This window comes from Dipodomys ordii, unplaced genomic scaffold, assembly GCF_000151885.1.
Source record: "Dipodomys ordii isolate 6190 unplaced genomic scaffold, Dord_2.0 Scaffold141, whole genome shotgun sequence".
In the NCBI taxonomy this organism is placed as follows: domain Eukaryota; kingdom Metazoa; phylum Chordata; class Mammalia; order Rodentia; family Heteromyidae; genus Dipodomys; species Dipodomys ordii.
Window position 1 is genome coordinate 1,189,545 of NW_012267357.1, and position 19,138 is coordinate 1,208,682.

At 45.3% G+C, this 19,138-nt stretch overlaps 2 protein-coding genes across 3 annotated transcripts in view; both read left to right on the forward strand.

Moving 5' to 3' along the window:
• Window positions 1–7,347, forward strand: part of Ufd1l (ubiquitin fusion degradation 1 like (yeast)) — a 17,639-nt gene extending 10,292 nt beyond the window's left edge. For both annotated transcript variants that reach the window (XM_013031590.1, XM_013031591.1), the window contains 6 exons: window positions 1,278–1,346; window positions 2,299–2,364; window positions 2,575–2,622; window positions 3,759–3,847; window positions 4,790–4,871; window positions 7,201–7,347. In XM_013031590.1, coding sequence (XP_012887044.1) covers window positions 1,278–1,346; window positions 2,299–2,364; window positions 2,575–2,622; window positions 3,759–3,847; window positions 4,790–4,871; window positions 7,201–7,275 — 429 coding nt within the window. In that variant the 3' untranslated portion in view covers window positions 7,276–7,347. The remainder of the gene's footprint in view (window positions 1–1,277; window positions 1,347–2,298; window positions 2,365–2,574; window positions 2,623–3,758; window positions 3,848–4,789; window positions 4,872–7,200) is intronic.
• Window positions 7,348–10,947: 3,600 nt separating this feature from the next.
• On the forward strand, window positions 10,948–14,832 carry LOC105997240 (chromosome unknown open reading frame, human C22orf39). The gene is made up of 3 exons (XM_013031592.1): window positions 10,948–10,978; window positions 11,119–11,286; window positions 13,937–14,832. The coding sequence occupies exons 1-3, from the start codon at window positions 10,955–10,957 to the stop codon at window positions 14,060–14,062; spliced, it is 318 nt and encodes a 105-aa protein (XP_012887046.1). The 5' UTR covers window positions 10,948–10,954; the 3' UTR covers window positions 14,063–14,832.
• The last annotated feature ends 4,306 nt before the right edge of the window (window positions 14,833–19,138 follow it).

Here is a 19,138-nt window from a genome sequence, read left to right on the forward strand (position 1 = left end):
TGTGTGTGCTAGCTGTGTGTGTGTATGCTAGCTGTGTGTGTGTATGCTAGCTGTGTGTGTGTGTGCTAGCTGTGTGTGTGTGTGCTAGCTGTGTGTGTGTGTGTGTGCTAGCTGTGTGTGTGTGTGTGCTAGCTGTGTGTGTGTGTGCTAGCTGTGTGTGTGTGTGCTAGCTGTGTGTGTGTGCTAGCTGTGTGTGTGTGTGTGTGTGTGTGTGTGTCCTGGGCTTGAACTCAGGGCCTGGACGCTGTCCTTGAGCTGTTTATACTTAAGGTTAATGTCCTACCACTTGAGCCACAGTGCAACTTCTGGCTTTTTGTTACTAATTGGAGAAGCATCTCACAGATTTTTCATTCCTGGCTGATTTCAAACCTGGATCCTCAGATTTCAGCCTTCTCAGTAGCTAGGATTACAGGCCTGAGCCACCGGCGCCCGGCTAAATCTCATTTCTTTAGAATAAAATTTACCCTGATGGTGAGTCACCAGGATTACTAGTGGATTCCTATCTCCCCCCACCTCCCCCTTTTTTTTTGTACCCTGTAAGATTTAACTCCTGGGTCAGGCTGGTCAATTTCTGTCACCAGAAAATGGATGGGCTTCCTTTAGCTTCCCAGCTTCCAGGAGGCTAAAATAACAGGTTTCAACCCCTGTGTGAAAAGAATCTCAAGGTATCTCAATAAAGGAGCAGCTCACAAGGATTTCCTTCAGTATAACAAAGCTATAGTAGGGAGAAATAGAAAAAAACATTTCATGCTCTCTACACAGAAACAATTTTTAAAATCTTTTGAGATAATATCTTGCTGAATTCCCAAGGTTAGCCTCCAACTCTTATAAATCTTTTCACCTCTTTATCCTGAGTGCTGGGATTATAAGTGTGTGCTATCATGATCAGTCCCCATTTTGTTAATATATCAATAAATATAGTTCAGTTAACTGATCTGTTGATGGGCATGTTGGATAAACACATTAGCAGTGTTGGAGTACACATTCTTAATTTTTTTTCTCCTTATGTACTTAGCTAATTATTTCCTTTGAATACAACTCCAGACCTGAACTTTCTGAGCCAAAGTAGTCTTCAGTATGATGCAAAACTATGTTGTCTTGTTGGAGCCTCATATAAAGAACGGCATCTCCTGAGCAGTGAGCATGAAGGCAGCCTACCCCAACAGCAGTATTGGCCTCACACAATGTCATGGTGTGACAGTTGATACCCTAAGTGACAGATAGTGTGGTCCCCAGTGCTGTCCCAACTGTCCAATTGATTTTTGTTCCTTCTACAGATCTATGAACTTCGTGTGATGGAAACCAAACCTGACAAGGCTGTATCCATTATTGAGTGTGACATGAACGTAAGTGGCTTTTCCCAATTTCAGTGAGGTCATATCAGGATCCTAGGAAGGTGTGACATAGTCCCTGATTGAAGAAGAGAAAGATGCTATTAGAATATCATGAGGAAGCCATTTATTTACCTAATGATCCAACCCAGGGAGCTGCAATGTCAGTGTGCTGACATCCTTAGGAGGCCCAGGCCCTGTCCAGGAGGCGTAAGCTCGTAGGAGCAAACTATTGATGCACACAACTCCTGGATGTTGAGCAAAACAGGCCATTGCAAATAGGACATGCTGTCTACTTGTATCTGTATGACAATTCTGTGTGTGTGTGTGTGTGTGTGTGTGTGTGTGTGTGTGTGTGCGCGCGCGCGCTAGTACTGGGGCTTGAACTTGGGACCAGGGTTCTGTCCATGAACTTCTTCACTCATGGCTAGTACTCTTAGCACTGGAGCCACAGCTCCACTTGCTTTTTTGGTGATTAATTGGCAATAAGAGTCTCACAGATTTTCCTGGCTGGACTGACTTCAAACCACTGATCCTCAGATCTCAGTCTTCTGAGTAGCTAAGATTACAGGCATGAGCTATCAGTGCCCAGCTCCATGACATTCATAAGGCATCAGAACTTGAAAAATAGAAATCAGTAGTTGCCAGGAAAATGGGGATCCTTGTGATGTTGGAACTGTTCAGTACCTCAGCTGTGGTGGTAGATCTACAGAATGATCTCCATGGTGATGAAATCATATGGAACCAATTAACACACAACCTGGGAGCTGTGTGTCAGCAGACTGGCAGTGTTGATATTCTGGCAATGATGCTGTATTGTAGTTTATATAAAGTTCTGCCTTGAGGAGAAGTGTGTATGAAGTCCATCTTTTGGTGTCATTTCTTAGGACTGTGAATCCTTGTCTGAACACAGATAAGGAAGCTGAATGTGCCACGTCTCACTATTACCTTTCATCTTGGGTTATAGGTAGACTTTGATGCTCCCCTGGGCTACAAAGAACCCGAAAGACAAGTTCCTCAACAGGAGTCAGTAGTAAGTGTTTCCCCTTTCCCTATCCCTCCCTGAATGTGTTTTTGTTCCAGTGCTTCTTTATGTGTGGCCTTTACTGGGACTGACCCAGTCACATTTTGCTGCTCTTTCACTCTGCCTCTGAGGAATGGTGTGTCCTAACTGGAGAAACTGGGGACACCAAAAACTGAGTACTCCTGCTGAGCAGCTCCCTTGTTTCTCTCTCCCTGTCAGGAATGCGAAGCTGACCATGGTGGCTATACTGGAGAGCTGGGCTTCCGGGTGAGTACCAAGTGACATGTCTCATTCTGTGACCCCTTAAACCAGGCCCTTCAGTACAGTCTGCTCTCTTTGATGCTTTGAGGACACGAGCAGGAATTAGGCCCTGACTATCTGTGCACACACAAATCAGGGCTTGCTCTATTACCAGACCTTTTCGTATGCACTTGTTCTAGAATCCTAATGACCCTGCAGGTGGCCAGCTTTTCTTACTCTTTTCAGAACTTAGCTAACCTAGGCTGGATATATAGCTCACTGGTAGAGAACTTGTATGTACAAGGCTCTGGATACACTCTCCAGCACCATAAAACAAAATACCCCACAAAAACAAAACAATAAATCCCATTTATAACCTACCACAAAGTCAGAGTAGTATAATAGACACACATACAATTATTATCACATTTGCTTTCCCTGTCTCTAAAAGCCTGTCCTGTGTTTCTTTTTCTTTTTTGGTTGGTTGTAGGGCTTGAACTCTGGGCCTGGGCGCTGTCCCTCAGCTCTTCAGCTAAAGGCTTGCATTCTACCATTGAGCCACAGTGCCACTTCTAGTTTTCTGATGGCTAATTGGAGATAAGTCTCATAGACTTTCCTGCCTGGGTCTGGCTTTGAACTGTGATCCTCAGATCTCAACCTCCTAAGTAGCTAGGATTACAGGCGTGAGCCACCATCACCCAACTTTTGTGGTTATTTGCCCAAGATACTTCAAAGTAGCAAACGTGACTCTTAGTATGGTCACCAGTTGGGCTTCTTAGGAACCAAGTAGAAGTGGTTCCAGTGTGGACACTGGAGTGCCCATGGCAATGGAGGAAGGCATGACTCGATAGTCAGGAAGTTGAGACTGCATAGCCGTCACTTCAGAGCCTTAGCCCATCCACGGGGCCTCAAGCTGGGTAGTCCTGTAGAAATCAACTCATCTCTTACTGCTGGCTGCCTCTGGCTCACACAGCTCTATGACTGAAAAGTCCTAACTGGCTGGGCAGAGAGTGCAGCTGCCAACATTCTAGTAGCTGGGAAGGCCCAGGGGATCTGAGCAGTACCCCAAGCTCACATCCCCATAGCAGTCTCTGAGCTTAAGGCACCTTTGTGTGCACTTTCAAAGCTTCACATTCAGTCATTCTCCTTGCTTGCATGTCTAGGCCTTCTCTGGTTCCGGGAATAGACTGGATGGAAAGAAGAAAGGAGTGGAACCCAGTCCCTCCCCAATCAAGCCCGGAGATATCAAAAGGTACGTCTGTCCTGGCTGTGTCCCTGCTGGGTGTCTTATCCAAGAAGGGCATGTGCCAGTTCCATGGGTTAGGACAGCCTCACTCCAGGTCTGGAGATAAAGCTTGGCCAACAGGTGGGCTTAAGCTTTTTCTAGAATGGTGAAACATGATATGATTGAGTCTAGGAACTTTGACACCTGGAGATACAGGTTCTTTTCCCTGCCTTTTAGAGTTAGGCAAGAATATAGCCTTTGCGGGTGGATCTGAAAGTTTCAGAACACAAGCCTTAGCTAGGCACTGGTGGCTCAAGCATATAATCCTAGTTACTCAAGATGCTGTGATCTGAGGATCATGGTTCAAAGCCAGCCTGGGCAGGAAAGTCTGTGAGACTCTTATTTACAATTAACTACCTGAAAACCAGAAGTAGAGCTGTGGTTCAAAGTGGTAGAGCCAGGCTCCGGTGGCTCATGCCTGTAACCCTAGCTACTCAAGAGGCTGAGATCTGAGGTTCACGGTTCAAAGCCAGCCCAGGCTGGAAAGTCTGTGAGACTCTTATCTCCAATAAACCACTCAAAAAGCCGGAAGTGGCACAGTGGCTTAAGTGGTAGAACGCTTGCCTTAAGCTGAAGAGCTGAGGGACATCGTTCAGGGACAGTGTAGTCCTGAGTTCAAGCCCCAACAACAACAAAAAACTAAAAGAACATAAACCTTGGGATGATCCCTCATTGTAAGACCCAGAGTCTGTAGCCTCCCACACACACCTTTTGCCTTCTGGTTCCCTGCTAGAAGAATACTTGGGAAACACCCAAAGTCTAGCCAAAGATCCAGAGCCAGCTACGCCTCTGTACGCTAGAGTCATTGAGAGAACACTCATCCTTTCTCTTTGTTTCTTCTTCATTGTCTAAAACAAATTATCCTTTCCTCTTGGAAATAACATTTCTCCTTGTCTATCTTCATTACAGAGGAATTCCCAATTATGAATTTAAACTTGGTAAGATTACTTTCATCAGAAATTCACGTCCACTGGTGAAAAAGGTTGAAGAGGTGAGTTTATTTTATTGGTAATGAGAAATATCACTTCTCATTTTTCTCTGTGAAGGCCTGGTTATCCTGTAGAGTTGTCATGGTCCTGTTAAAGCTGAGGCCTGACAGCCCAGTGGTCAAGAACCCCCTCTGTCCTCTACCACTAAAGAGCTAGTTGCCCTAAATAGGTTCTTTTCTGTTTGTTTACTGTGCACAAGCACTACTACTTAGGTCATTTCCTTACTTCTGAGACCTTGAATTTTTCATCTCTGTACAGCATCTTCTAGCTGAACAGGTAAAGGAGGCTAAGCATCCTGAAGAGATGAGCACTTGCAACTACATAGCTAGGCCCAGTGGGCTCCTGACACCACGCAGCACTCTTGATATAGTGGTTGTTGAACAGGTGCTCTGGTTACTGAGGTATTTGATCCTAAGAACATCTGAGATACTGAGCTTCCCAAAATCCTAAGGGAAGTGAGACAGTGAGAATTGAGTGCCTAGGTTTGGGCTCTCTATTATTATTGCCACAGCCTAGGCATTGCCTAGCAGTGGTAGTAACCAGCTTCCTACTGACTGGTTTATAGATCCCTTGCTGTGTGCAGGCACTATATTATGTGCTTTTTTTTTTTTTTTTTTTTGCTTTTGCCAGTCCTGGGGCTTGAACTCTGGGCCTAGAGTCTATTCCTGAGCTGCTTTGGCTCAAGGCTATTACTACCATTTGAACCACAGCACCCCAGGCTAGCTTCAAACCACAATCCTCAGATCTCAGCCTCCTGAGTAGCTAGGATTACAGGCATGAGCCACTGGCACCTGGCTTTGCTATGTGCTTTTAAGTAATATAAAGTCTTAGCAGGTACTAGTGGCTTATACCTACAACCCTAACTACTCAAGATACTGAGATCTGAGGATTGAGAAATAAAGCCATCTTTTTTTTTTTTTTTTTGGGTCCAGTCGTGTGGCCTGAACTCTGGGCCTGGGCACTGTCCCTTAGCTCTTCAGCTCAAGGCTAGCACTCTACCACTTGAGCCACAGCGCCACTTCTGGCTTTTTTCTTTTTGCTTATGTGGTGCTGAGGAATCGAACCCAGGGCCTCAGGCACGCAAGGCAAGTGCTCTACCACTGAGCCGAGATGGCTTTATGAGGGATTTATCTCACTATGGAAGTGGAGATATATCTCAAGTTGTAGAGACCCAACCATGAGCAGAAAAGCTGATGAAGTTCAAGAAGCCCATAATAATAAACCTAGCTTCTCAGAAGGCTGAGATCTGAGGGTTGTGGTTCAAAACCACCCTGGGCAGGAACATCTATAAGACTCTTATCTCCAATTAATTATAGAAAAGGCTGGAAATGGCACTGTGGCACAGGTGATAGAGTGCTAGCCTTGAGTAATAGGAGCTCAAGAGTTCAAGCCCCAGGACCAGCAAAAGAAAAGAAAACAAAAAGAAAAAGTGATTATTACATAAAGGATATATGAGTTGTTGTTTTTTTTTAACTGTATTTTTTTTGTCTTTTCTTTTTTGGTACTGGGGATCGAACCCAGGACGTTGCACTTGCTAGGCAAGCGCTTGGCCACTCAGCTACATCCCAGCCCCATAAAGGATATATGAATGATCCTCAACTTACCATGGTTTAGTATTGACTTCTTCACTTTACAGTGACATTTACACGATACACAGTAGAAGCCATTCTTTGATTATTTTTTTTTGGGGGGTCCAGTTGTGGGGCCTGAACTCTGGGCCTGGGCACTGTCCCTTAGCTCTTCAGCTCAAGGCTAGTACTCTACCACTTGAGCCAAAGCACCACTTCCGGCTTTTTTTTTTCTGCTTATGTGGTGCTGAGGAATCGAATCCAGGGCCTCAGGCATGCAAGGCAAGCGCTCTACCACTGAGCCACCTTCCCAGCCCTATACTTTGATTTTTGAATTTTGATCTTTTCCTGGGCCAGCAGTATGCAGTAGGATCCTCTCATGATGCTGGACAGCAGCGGCAGCTAGCCAAAGCTTCCAGTCAGCCTCACAATTCAGAGGGGAAACAACAACCAGTACCTTTTAAGCTAGGTTGATTGGTAAGTTAGGTGTGTTAAATGCATTTCTCCCTTATAATGACTTTATCAGGACAGAAGCATCAGTACATTCAGCCTGAAAACAGGTGGTTGAAGGCTCGTAGTTGTGATTCTATGATTTTCTTAGTGTAATAAATTGTTATTTTTATCTATATTTCATTTCTTATGAATAATGCATAAGTAAGGAAAATGGGTAGGATGTCCAGGAATCTTTTTTAAAAAAAAATAAGGCAATTCTTTTAAAACCTCCAGGGAGATTCTGAAAATGTTGTCATTTCTTTACACCCAGGATGAAGCTGGAGGCAGATTCATCGCCTTCTCTGGAGAAGGACAGTCATTGCGTAAAAAGGGGAGAAAGCCTTAAATCAGGACTGTTGGCTGATTGGAAATAAAAGAACCCATTGCAATATATGGCTTTTAGTTACTGGTTCCGAGAGAACACTCTTACTTAAGGTTTATTTATAGAGTTTCCTACAAATTACAAGTTTAACCTGGATGTAGAGCAGCAGGCTTTTGTGGTTGTGTGCTTAATTTGGGGGAGGAGGAGGAGCTATCTCTGAGGTCCCATGGATGGCCTCTTCTGCTACTTCATGCTGTCAGCTCAAGGCTTTCCCACTGCCTCAGCAGAGTTTCCTAGTTTCTGACAAAACCAGTGGAGGGGACTGAGTTGTTCTACATTGGGTGATTAAAACTTGAATGGCAAAAAACCAAAAAACTTGAATGGCCTCTAGATATTTGATAAGGTACTAACATGGATTGGTGGTTGGATCACTAGCCCAAAAAAGTTGGAGGAAAGCCTCTTATATGGGCTTCACATGTCCTGTCCTGCTATTTGAAAACATTCCTAGCAAGGACCCTTAAGTACAAAACGTACCCTTTCATAGAAGAAGGTCTTAAGTCTAGATAGTATTCACCTAAAAACACTCAGGAGAGCCAGGTATTGGTGGCTCACGCCTGTAATCCTAGCTACCTAGGAGGCTGAGATCTGAGGATCAAAGTTCAAAGCTAGCCCAGGCAGGAAAGTCCATGAAAGTCTCTCCAATTAACCACCAAAAAATTGGGATTGGAACTGTTCTAAATACTTATTTAGGGCTTTAAAAGCTAGTTTGGCACAGAAATGGAGGGACAAAGGGTGAACAAATGCAGCATTCACTAGACACTATATTGAAAATGTACTATATAATTTGTGGGTGGGGACAGGAGGGAAACATTGGATAAGACTGAGGGGGACATTGTCCAAAAATAAATGTGCTCGTTACCTGAGTTACATAACTGTAACCTCTCTTTATATCACCTTCCTTCCTTCCTTTCTTTCTTTCTTTCTTAATTTCTTAATTTCTTTTGTCATGAGGCTTGAACTCTGGGCCTGGGCACTGTCCCTCAGCTCTTCAGCTCAAAGCAAGTGCCCTACCACTTGAGCCACAGCGCCATTTCTGGTTTTCTGGTAGTTTACTGGAGATAAGAGTCTCACAGACTGCCGGGTGCTGGTGGCTCACGCCTGTAATCCTAGCTACTCAGGAGGCTGAGATCTGAGGATCGCGGTTCAAAGCCAGCCCGGGCAGGAAACTCCGTGAAACTACTACCTCCAATAAACCACCAGAAAACCAGAAGTGGTGCTGTAGCTCAAGTGGTAGAGCGTTCGCCTTAAGCTGAAGAGCTGAGGGACAGCGCCCAGGCCCAGAGTTCAAGCCCCACGACCGACAAAAAAAAAAAGTCTCACAGACTTTCCTGTCCGGGCTGGCTTTGAACAGTGATCCTTAGATCTCAGCCTCCTGAATAGCTAGGATTACAGATGTGAGCCACCAGTGCCCAGCTACATCACCTTTATAATAACAATTTTAAAAGAAAATCACCAAAGAAAGAAGAAAGTTACTTTGAAGCCAGGCCCCAGTGGCTCATGCCTGTAATTCTAGCTACTTAGGAGGCTGAAATTTAAGGATTGCAGTTTGAAGCCAGCCCAGGCAGGACACTCTGTGAGACTCTTATCTCCAATTAACTGCCAAAAAAAGCCAAAAGTGGAGCTGCAGCTCAAGTGGTAGAGCACCAGCCTTGAGCAGCTGCAGCTCAAGTGGTAGAGCACCAGCCTTGAGCAAAGTAAAAAAGCCCAAGGACAGTGCCCAGGCCATGAGTTCAAGCCTTAACGTGCGTGCGCGCGCGCACACACACAAACAACAGAGGAAAAACTGCTTTTTTTCAGCAAAACCCATGTGTCTTTTTTTTTTTTTTTTTGGTCAGTCGGGGGGCCTGAACTCTGGGCCTGGGCACTGTCCTTCAGCTCAAGGCTAGCGCTCTACCACTTGAGCCACAGCACCACTTCTGACTTTTTCTGCTTATGGTGCTGAGGAATCAAATCCAGGGCCTCATGCATGCGAGGCAAGCACTCTACTACCGAGGCACCTTCCCAGCCCCAGCCCATGTGTCTTTAGTGAGGAGTCTCAATGCCATATTCTTTAAGCCTGGGCTGAACACAAATCATCATTGTGGCCAGGCTCAAGTTTGTAACATAAGCTACTCTGGAATCTGAGATTTGAGGATTGAAGTTTGAAGCTAGCCCAGAGAGGCAAATCCAAGAGACTCTTAATCTCCAGATAATCAGCAAAAAGCTATGTGAAGGTATGTTAAATAGCTAGGAGTGAAAAGGCTAATAAGCAAGAGCTTGAGGAGTTCAAGTCTAAGTACCTGCACCAAAACAAAACAAGGAGTTCACTGCCCAGAAGTTCAAGTTCAGTATATGCTTTAAAAAAAATGAAGGTGGCTCAGTGGTAGAATGCTTGCCTTGCATGCATAAGGACCTCGGTTCAATTCCTCAGCACCACATAAGCAGAAAAAAAAGTCGGAGGTGGTGCTGTGGCTCAAGTGGAAGAGCGCTAGCCTTGAGCTGAAGAGCTGAGGTACAGTGCCCAGGCCCAGAGTTCAGGCCCCATGACAAAAAAAAAAAAAAAGAACCACCAGGAAGTGGCACTGTGGTTCAAATGGTAGAATGCTCGCCCTTGAGCTGAATAGCTCAGGAACAGCACCCAGGCCCAGAGTTCAAGCCCCAAAACTTACCAACAACAAAAAAAGGGAACCATCAGCGGGGCAGCAGTGGCTCAAGCCTGGTGCTCAGGAGACTGAAATCTGAGGATGATCATGGTTCAAAGCCAGTCTGGCCAGGAACATCTTATCTCCAATTAACCACCAAAACAACAGGTGGCTCAAGTGGTAGAGCACGAGCCTTGAGTTGAAGAGCTGAGGAACAGGGTGCAGGCCCAGAGTTCAAGACCCATGACGACCAGTCACAAGTTTGGATACCATAAAAACACTTGGACACTGATGTTCATTACTTCACTGTAATAGCTAAGTTATGGAAACAGCCCAGATGCCCTATAGTGAGTGAGTGGTTCAAGAGAATGTGGTACCTTTAACACAATAGAATTTTACATGGCCATTAGAATAGTATTAAGTCATTTGCAGGGACCTAGAACAAATCATGGTAAGGGAGATGAGCCTAGCTCAGAGAGACAAACGAAGCATGTTTTCTCTAGGTCTACAATACACGGGACATGGTAAATTGTACTGGACTCTATAGACATTCATACAAAACGAGACCAAAGGAGGAAACTCTTAGGGGAAGAACACAAAGGTGCAATGCCTATGTGCCTCTGACCATACAAAATATCTATCAAAATGAACTCCGGGAAGTAGAAACAACAAAAATAGAGCTGCCAGATCATCAAGATTAAAGCAACTCAAAGCCATTGGAACTGACCCAGACCCGGGGTTTCCCAGGCAATGAGCCACGTGGCTCGTCTGGCTAGTGTTGGCCCAGGCAGCAGGGGCGGAACTCCAGGTGACTCCCTTGTCGCGCCCCACCCTCCGTCCTGCAGAATACCTTGGGCTGTTAGTGGCTCGTGAACTCAGACGTCCTTTCTATTGGCGTTCTTAAGGAGGCGGGCGAACACGATATTTTGGAGTTCATTGCTTATCGTCTCTGTCCGTCATGATGCTTTCTCCTTTTTATTGGCTAGAGTCGGGGCGAGGCGTGGCTTGGCGGGCGTCTTGACATGGCAGACGCCGGCAGCTGGCAGGTGAGCACCTGGGGTTCTTTGAGTTTGGTCGGATCTACGGCCCCGATTGACTCCCCACTCTCTCCAGGAAAGCAAGAGGGACGGGGTCGCGGGTGGGGCTTGGCGCTCGGGTCCTGCTCAGACATTATCCCTTCCCGCAGCCGCCGCGGCCCTGCGAGGCCTACCGTGAGGAGTGGAAGCTCTGCCGCAGCGCCAGGCACTTCCTGCACCATTACTACGTCCACGGCGAGCCGCCCGCCTGCGCGCAGTGGCTACGCGACCTGACCAGCTGTCGCGACTGGGAGGAGAGCCGGAGCGCCAAGGCCCAGGTGCGCCCGGTGGGAGGCCGGAACGCGCGTCCTTCCCTCCCGCTTCCCGACTTTCTATCTACGGAATGGCGTTAAGGAACCTTCAGGGTTAGGGCCGACCGCCCTCCTGCGGAGGATCGGGATGTGATCGCGCCGGTCGTCCTCCAGCCAGCCTTCACCGAACCAGGGTTAAGGACGCAGGAAAGAAAGAAGGCCCTAACAAGGCGCTGGTGTCCCACACCAGTAGTCCTAGCTACACCGGAGGCTGGGATCGGAGGGTCTCGGTTCGAAGACAACTCAGACAGGAAAGTCCTTGAGATTCTCTAGTTCGCCACCAGAAAGACATATGTGGAGCTGTTGCTCAAGTGGTAAAGCACTAACCTTGAGGGGGAAAAAAGCTGAGAGACAGTGCTCAGGCCCTAAGTTCAAGCCCTAGTATTTCGGGGGCGGGGAGGGAGGAGTTAAGTCTATATGAGCTGGTTTGGGTTCATAGGAAGTCCGAAGTATTAAGGACACTGTGTTGTAGATTTCAGAGTAATACAGTATTTGTGGGAGTATCTGTGGTTCTAGCTAAATATCAAATGCATACCTGTGGATATCAAAGCTTTACTTCTGGAAGTTACCAAGTTATCCCCAAGAAGTAATTGGATAACAGTGTACAGTTTAAAATTCAAAATGTTAAGCCGGGAGCTGGTGGCTCACGCCTGTAATCCTAGCTACTCAGGAGGCTGAGATAGGAGTATCGAGATTCAAAGCCAGCCCGGGCAGGACAGTCCGTGAGACTCTTATCTCCGATTAACCACCAGAAAACCTAAAGTGGTGTTGTGGTTCAGGTGGTAGAGCAATTGCCTTGAGCTGAAGAGCTGAGGGACAGCGCCCAAGCCCAGAGTTAAAGCCCCACGACCTACAAAAAAAAAAGTCAAAATACTGTGTCAGTATTTATGATAATGTAATAACTGAAGACATCCTAAATTTCACTGCTATAAAATTGACCAGATAATTTTTTCTACATATGAATACAGAACCATTAAGAGAATAGAGCTTGGCGCCAGTGGCTCATGCCAGTAAAAATAAAAATAGGTATGAGAGTGAGGATCAGGATACATTGTTTACATGCATGGAAATGTCGCAATGAAACCAAACCTTCCTTGTACAACTAATGAATGCTAATTTTTAAAAGGAGGAATAAGACACTCTTGGGAAAAAAATAGATAGTAATCTATCTAAGCATAGAAAGTTATCTACAGAATTTAGAGGGGGGAAAATATAGGGAACTAGGCAGCAGAAAATCATTCCTTCTCTAGGGAAATATGACAGCTCTTACAATTTGGACCTAGGAAGGTATTAGGGACGTTAAAAAGGTCTTTCATTTCCTATTTATTTTTTTTATTTGGTGCTGGCTTGTTTTTTTTTTCTGCTCATGGCTGGATTTCTACCACTTGACCACAGCTCCACTTCTGGTTTTCTGGTAGCTAGTTGGAGATAAGAGAGTTTCATGGACCTGACTGCCTCCACTGGTTTTGAACTGTGATCCTTAGATTTCAGCTGGTTGTGTTGTCAGGCTTCTCTTTCATTCTTTCTTTCTTTATCCTTCCTTCCTTCCTTTCTTTCTTTCTTTTTCTTTCTCTCTTTTTTTTCCAGTTCTGGGGCTTGAACTCAGGGCCTGGGCACTGTCCCTGAGCTTCTTTTGCTCAAGGTTAGCACTCCACCACTTGAGCCATAGCACCACTTCCAGCCTTTTCTGTTTATGTGGTACTGAGGACTCAAACCCAGGGCTTTATGCGTGCTAGGCAAGCACCCTACCACTGAGCCATATTCCCAGCCCTCTAGTGGCTTTTTAAACACAAATATTTTATGTACTAGTACTATAGCTTTATGCTGGAGCACTTAGTTACAAAACACAAATCACTGGGTTTGGGCTGGGAAGGTAGCTCAGTGCTTGCCTGGCATGCATGAGTCCCTGGGTTCAATTCCTCAGCACCACATAAGCATAAAAAGCTGGAAATGGCAGTCAAGTAGTAGAGTACTAGCCTTGAGCTGAAGAACTGAGGGATAGTTCCCAGGCCCAGAGTTCAGGCCCCATGACCGACCAAAAAATACATATATAGAGAGAGAGCTTGAATATAGACAGCCAAATAGGTCTGCTTTGAATCTGCTGCTTACCAGGGGTTTATTGCCAGGATTCCACCCTGTCATAATACATGGCTGTGTCTGCCTGTGTGGAGTCAGTGGCTGAGACCAGCTTGTAGATTGCAGAATCCTAGTACACACAGCCCTGTGCAGGTGTTTGGCTTCATTTTCATCCTCATAGTTGCACCTTCAGACTTTTCTCCTCCCTACTCAGTACCCCTAGCCTCAGGCTTGGCAGGTAAGACTGCCTCAGACTCACTAGGCCTGTGCAGGTAGAAACCCAGATGTTTTTAAATTCCTGAAATTAGGATGGTATACATCACAGTTTTTCTTAGTAAATTATAAGGAACAATAATTTAGCTAGATTGATGTGTACTAATATGAAACAGCTGTCAAGGTATACTAGAAGCACTGTATACTTGCTATTGAATATCTGTATTCAGAAAGATGCTAAGGGGTAGGTGATCTGGGGTCATGATAGCGCTTGGGACTTTGAGACCCAGCTGTGAAGCAGGAAGTGACCATAGTCTTGTTTGCACAGCAATCCCTCTGTGAGAGCGAGCGGGCCCGCATCCAAGCTGCACAGAAACACACCCTGGTATGGGCCCTGAGGCAGAGGCCCCCTGCAGAATGGCACCTTCCTCTGCCACAGGAGAAGGATGAGTGATGAATGACCAGCACCTCTGGCCTTGCCTGTGTGGCTTCCTTGAGTGTTTCTTATGGGGCCTGATGTAGCCCTAAGAACTGTGACTAGCCCACAACTGTATGTGTCCCTCTGAGCAACGGCCTGACCTGGACTACAGAACAGAACCTCCCAGTCCTGCCTGCCACCCTTCATCATGCACCAGGGCATCCTGCCATGGTGATGCTCCAAAAGATAATTTGTGCTCACAATTACACAAAGGCAAGCAGTGTGGCAAGTACCTATGAGCGGCCAGATCAGGCTGACTCATCTCTACCCCCACTCCAAGAACAGCAGCACCACAGGTATCAGCCTTGATGTAGAATTCTCAGGTAAAGCCTGGTGTGTTAGCCTGACCCCTGGGTAGGTCAGAATGAAGTGACTCAACAGCTGTGCTGCTGTGAACACCTCTCCTTGTTTCAGGCTTGGTGGCTGCTGTATATTGCCAGCCCTTGGCACTGAAGCATGGGACTCACCCTCTGCTCACTGCCATTGCACATATAGGTAGAGCATGCTGAGCAGGCAGTGCTTGCTGGCCCTCTGCCCCAGTGTTTCAACACAGGCTCCCAGGGAGCCCTCCAAAAGATGTGGGCTTTTTGCTTTTGTTTTTTTTTAATGAAGTTCACATAGCTACAGAACACATGACCTTACAGTTGTGCATGCAGTCTAGGCTTAAGAGAAAACCCAGGCATTAGTGGTTCATGCCTGTTATCCTAGCTACTCAGGAGGCTGAAATCGGAGGACTGCAGTTTAGAGCCAGCCTGGGCAAGCAAAATCTGTGATACTCTTACATCCAGTGAACAACCAAAAAAGTTGGAACTGGAGCTGTGGCTCAAGTAGTACAGGGCTAGCCCTGAGCAAAAAAAAAACTCGGGGATAGTATCTAGGCCCCAAGTTCAAGCCCCAGAAGCAGCGCCCACGTGTGCACGTGTACACACACACACAAAGCCCACAGCCTGAGTTCAAGCTCTAGTACTGGCACCAATGGTCATGATAGGGCATCCAAAGAGCTGAGTGAGGACAGAGCTCAGCTACTTTGCATAGCATGCATAAGGCTCTGAGTTCAAGCCCAAAGCCTCTGGAATTTAGACCTTCCCTCAGAAAGCCATTTCACATGTTCAGATCCAAATAAAAACTGAAAACTAAACTCATACCTGTTAGACTTCCTGTCAATGTTATATTCAAAGAGTATGCTTTTTCTCTTGTGGGTGTTTTAAAAATCCATGTCTATAAACCACCAAGAACACCACCAAGCAGTCTCTTTATTGCTAATAAGATGATCAGCAGGCCTCATGTGGGGACCAGTCTGGCACATGCCCAGCATCTTCTCTACTTCCTTCCTGGCCACATCTTATTCTTTGAGACAAAATCATTGATCGCTTTAGAAAGGCATATATTAAAGCTTAAGATATCCTCTCAAATGTGTTTTATCCTATGTTCTGTGAAAGGTGGTAGGTAATGTACTCAGCATCTCAAGAACAAAGCAGAGTGTAAAAAAAAGCATGGGTGAGAGGGGTATGAAGTAATAGGGTAAATATCTAAGTAAATGCATGAGTGGAATTATTAGAATGAAACCTCCCACATTGTACAATTAATTTGCACTAGTAAAGAATGCAAAAATAAAGAGCCAGGTTACCCCAACCTGGAGGCAAATCAATCAACCCAGTGGTTGCTTTAATAATGATCATTTCTAACCAATGAAGAGCAAGAAGGCTGCTGGAGATGGATACTTGTAAACACAAGGAAGAGCCATCTGAATGTTGTAATCTGTGATATGATGAATTGGGGCAGCTATCCTGGGATAGTGGGTGGAAAGACTGCTGAGGTACCAGTTGAGAAAGGCTTTGTCTGTGCAGTTACATCCTGCCATATCCTATCTGTTTAGCCCTGTGCTGTGTGAAAGCTTCATGCACAGCTACAATGTATTATTTTGCTAGCCTATGGGTCTGTGGGAATATTCAGGCTGCTCTAAGGTGCCACTGTTGTATTGTGACTCCTCCCCCTATAGAACTAGTTCCACACCAGCAGATAATCTTTCTGGACAGAATGTTGCTGCATTCAACCCTATGTTCATTTTTCCTTTTGAGTTGCAACTCAAACCTAGAGCCTTTCACATTCAATGCACAGGCCTACCTCTGAGTTCTAATCTGGTATATACTGCTACTTGTAGCACATTTATCAGTAAAACGGGTTTCAGAAAGACAATGTTTATCTGTACTCTGCAGGATACATACACTGCCATTTTCATCTCAGCCAAGGTCTCAGTCTTAAAACTGACAAGTTACCTTCAACAAGTTTCTCTTTTAAGGGAAAGACATAAACATTGAACACTGGCAAATATGAGTCTCAGGCTAGGGATATAGTTCAGTAGCAGACCACTTACCTAGTATGTACTAGGTCCAAATTGAATATCCAACATTAAATAAACCTAAAATGTGGTCAGTGTTTGGAAGAAAGGGTATACAAGTCTAAAATAGAAGTGTCTTTCACACTTTTTGTAGAAAACTCAATAGTAAACAAGTAAACACCCTTTAGTCCCATACCTACTATTAAAACTTATCATAGGCCAGGTGTTGGAGGCTCACACCTGTAATCCTGGCTACTCGAAAGCTGAGATCTGAGGATCGTGGTACAAAGCCAGCCCAGGCAGAAAGGTCCCTGTGAGACTCTTATCTCCAATTACCTACTCAGAAAAAGCTGGAAGTGGCACTGTGGCTCAAGTGGTAGAGTGCTAGCCTTGAGCAAAATAAGCTCAGGGACAGCACCCTGAGTTTAAACCCCAGGACCATCACCAGAAAAAAAAAAAGAAGAAAAGAAAAATCACTTAAATTAGCTTCACAGAACATGTCACTCAGAATTCAGTGTTACTTTCAAGAAATTGCTGTGCACTCAGGGTGAAACCCCTATAATAAACTACTATGCACACAACAAGTTGGATGAAAAAGTCAGAAAACTGTGCTGAGCTTAAAAAACAAGGCCAATCTTAGAGGGATACATATGGTATGCAACACTGGTGAAATAATGTAGAACATACTAATTGTTGTTAGAGGTAAGGCTAAGAGGAATGCTGTCTTTCAAAGGAGTCTTATGTTGAAAAGATACACACAATCTGACGTGCTTCCACAGGGCTGTGCATGACAAAATTGTGTACAGCCAAATACAATCACAAATTGGGACACAACATAGAAGAATCAGTATGTTCTATGGAGTGCCAAAGTCAATTTCTAGGTCTTGACACTATTGCAGTGTGAAAGGTGTTGACAGTAAAACTGGGACAAGGGTCTGCAGAACTTCCTGGACAATTACATGTGCAACTTTCTGTTGAATCCAGTTACTTCAAAATTAAAAGGTAAAAAACAGCGGGGCATGGTGATGTACACATATAATTCCAGCACTTGGAAGGCTGAGGCAATTAGATCATAAATTTGGGACCATCCTAGATTACATAGCATTTTTCTCAAAAATGGACACTGGTTGCTTACAATCCTAGCTACTCAGGAATCTGCGATCTGAAGTTAGCTTAGGGAAGAAAAGTCTGAGAAACTATGCCTGACTAGCCAATCAAACCCTGATTGGAGGGCATGGCCCAAATAGTGGAGTGCCAGCTGTGAGAGAAAATGCCAAGCAGGAGTACCTGAGGCCCTGAGTTCAAACCCTTGTACCAAAACAAAACAAAGTGCTACAGGAAGCAAATGTGCTGGGGCCTTGTTTTGGTGTAGAAGACCTCATAAACCTGGGCTTACATGAGGTGGTTCCAGCCCTTCTGGGAAGAGAAAGGGCCCCATAGAGGTGGAGGGAACCAACACCATATGTTGACAGGAGAGGGTGCTGTAAGCTCTGCTCAGAGGTCTGGATGTGATTCCTGTGGTAACAGCAATCTCTGACTTTTGTTCTATAGAAACATCAAACTGAGCTTGGCACCAGTGGCTCATGCCTGTGATCCTAGCTACTCAGGAGGTTGAAAACTGAGGATCACAGTTCAAAGCCAGCCCGGGCAAGAAAGTCCATGAAACTCTTATCTCCAATAAACCACCAGAAAACCAGAAGTGGCGCTGTAGCTCAAGTGGTAGAGCGCTAGCCTTGAGCTGAAGAGCTGACAGAGCTCAGGCCTTAGAGTTCAACCCCCATGAGAAAGAAAGAAAGAAAGAAAGAAAGAAAGATCAAACTGCTTCAGAGGAGCAATCAGTGAACATTGCTACCATGAACAGATGAGTTGGCTACTGCAATAGAACAAGCAAAAGTGGACAGTAGCTTGAACCTCAGAGACAGATGTGGAGCTCAGAAAAAGTGGTTACAATCAGTATCTGACTCAGGTAGAGCCTAAGCCTGTGCTTTTTACTTATATGTGTATAATATATATTTTGGTGCCAGTCCTTAGGGCTTGGGCACTATCCCTTAGCTTTTTCACTCAAAGCTAGTGCTCTACCACTTAAGCCACAGCTTCACTTCTGCCTCTTTGGTAGTTAATTGAAAATAAATGTTGTGGACTTTCCTGCCCGGGCTGACTTGGAAATGCTACCCTCAGATCTCAGGCTCCTAAGATGCAAGGATTATAGACATGAGCCACAAGTGCCAGAAATGACTTTTAACAAAAACTAAAACCACTCAATGGGAGAAAAGACCTTTTCTGCTGTTTTGAAACAATCTTGCTATGGAGCCCACATTGGCCTGGAAATCTACTCCACACAAGCTTGTCTAAAACTTGTGATGTTTGGTCTCAGCCTCCAGTTTTGAGATTTCAGGAGTGTAGTCATGCCTGAAGCTAACTTTTCCCCCCAGTACTGGGTTTGAACTCAGGTCCTTGAGGTTGCTAGGCAGGTACTCTACCAGAGTTATACATCTAGTTGGTTTTTGTTTTTATTCTCTCACGGCTAACACTTTATTAGAACTAGCACTTGAGCACAGCTCCACTTCAACCTTTCTTTTTCTTTTTTGGTGGTTAATTGGAGATAACCTGCTCAGGCTGGCTTTAAACCGCAATCTTCAGATCTCAGCCTCTTGAGTATCTAGGATTTGGGGTGTGAACCACCAGCACCTGGCCAAAGAGGGTATTCAAAGAAG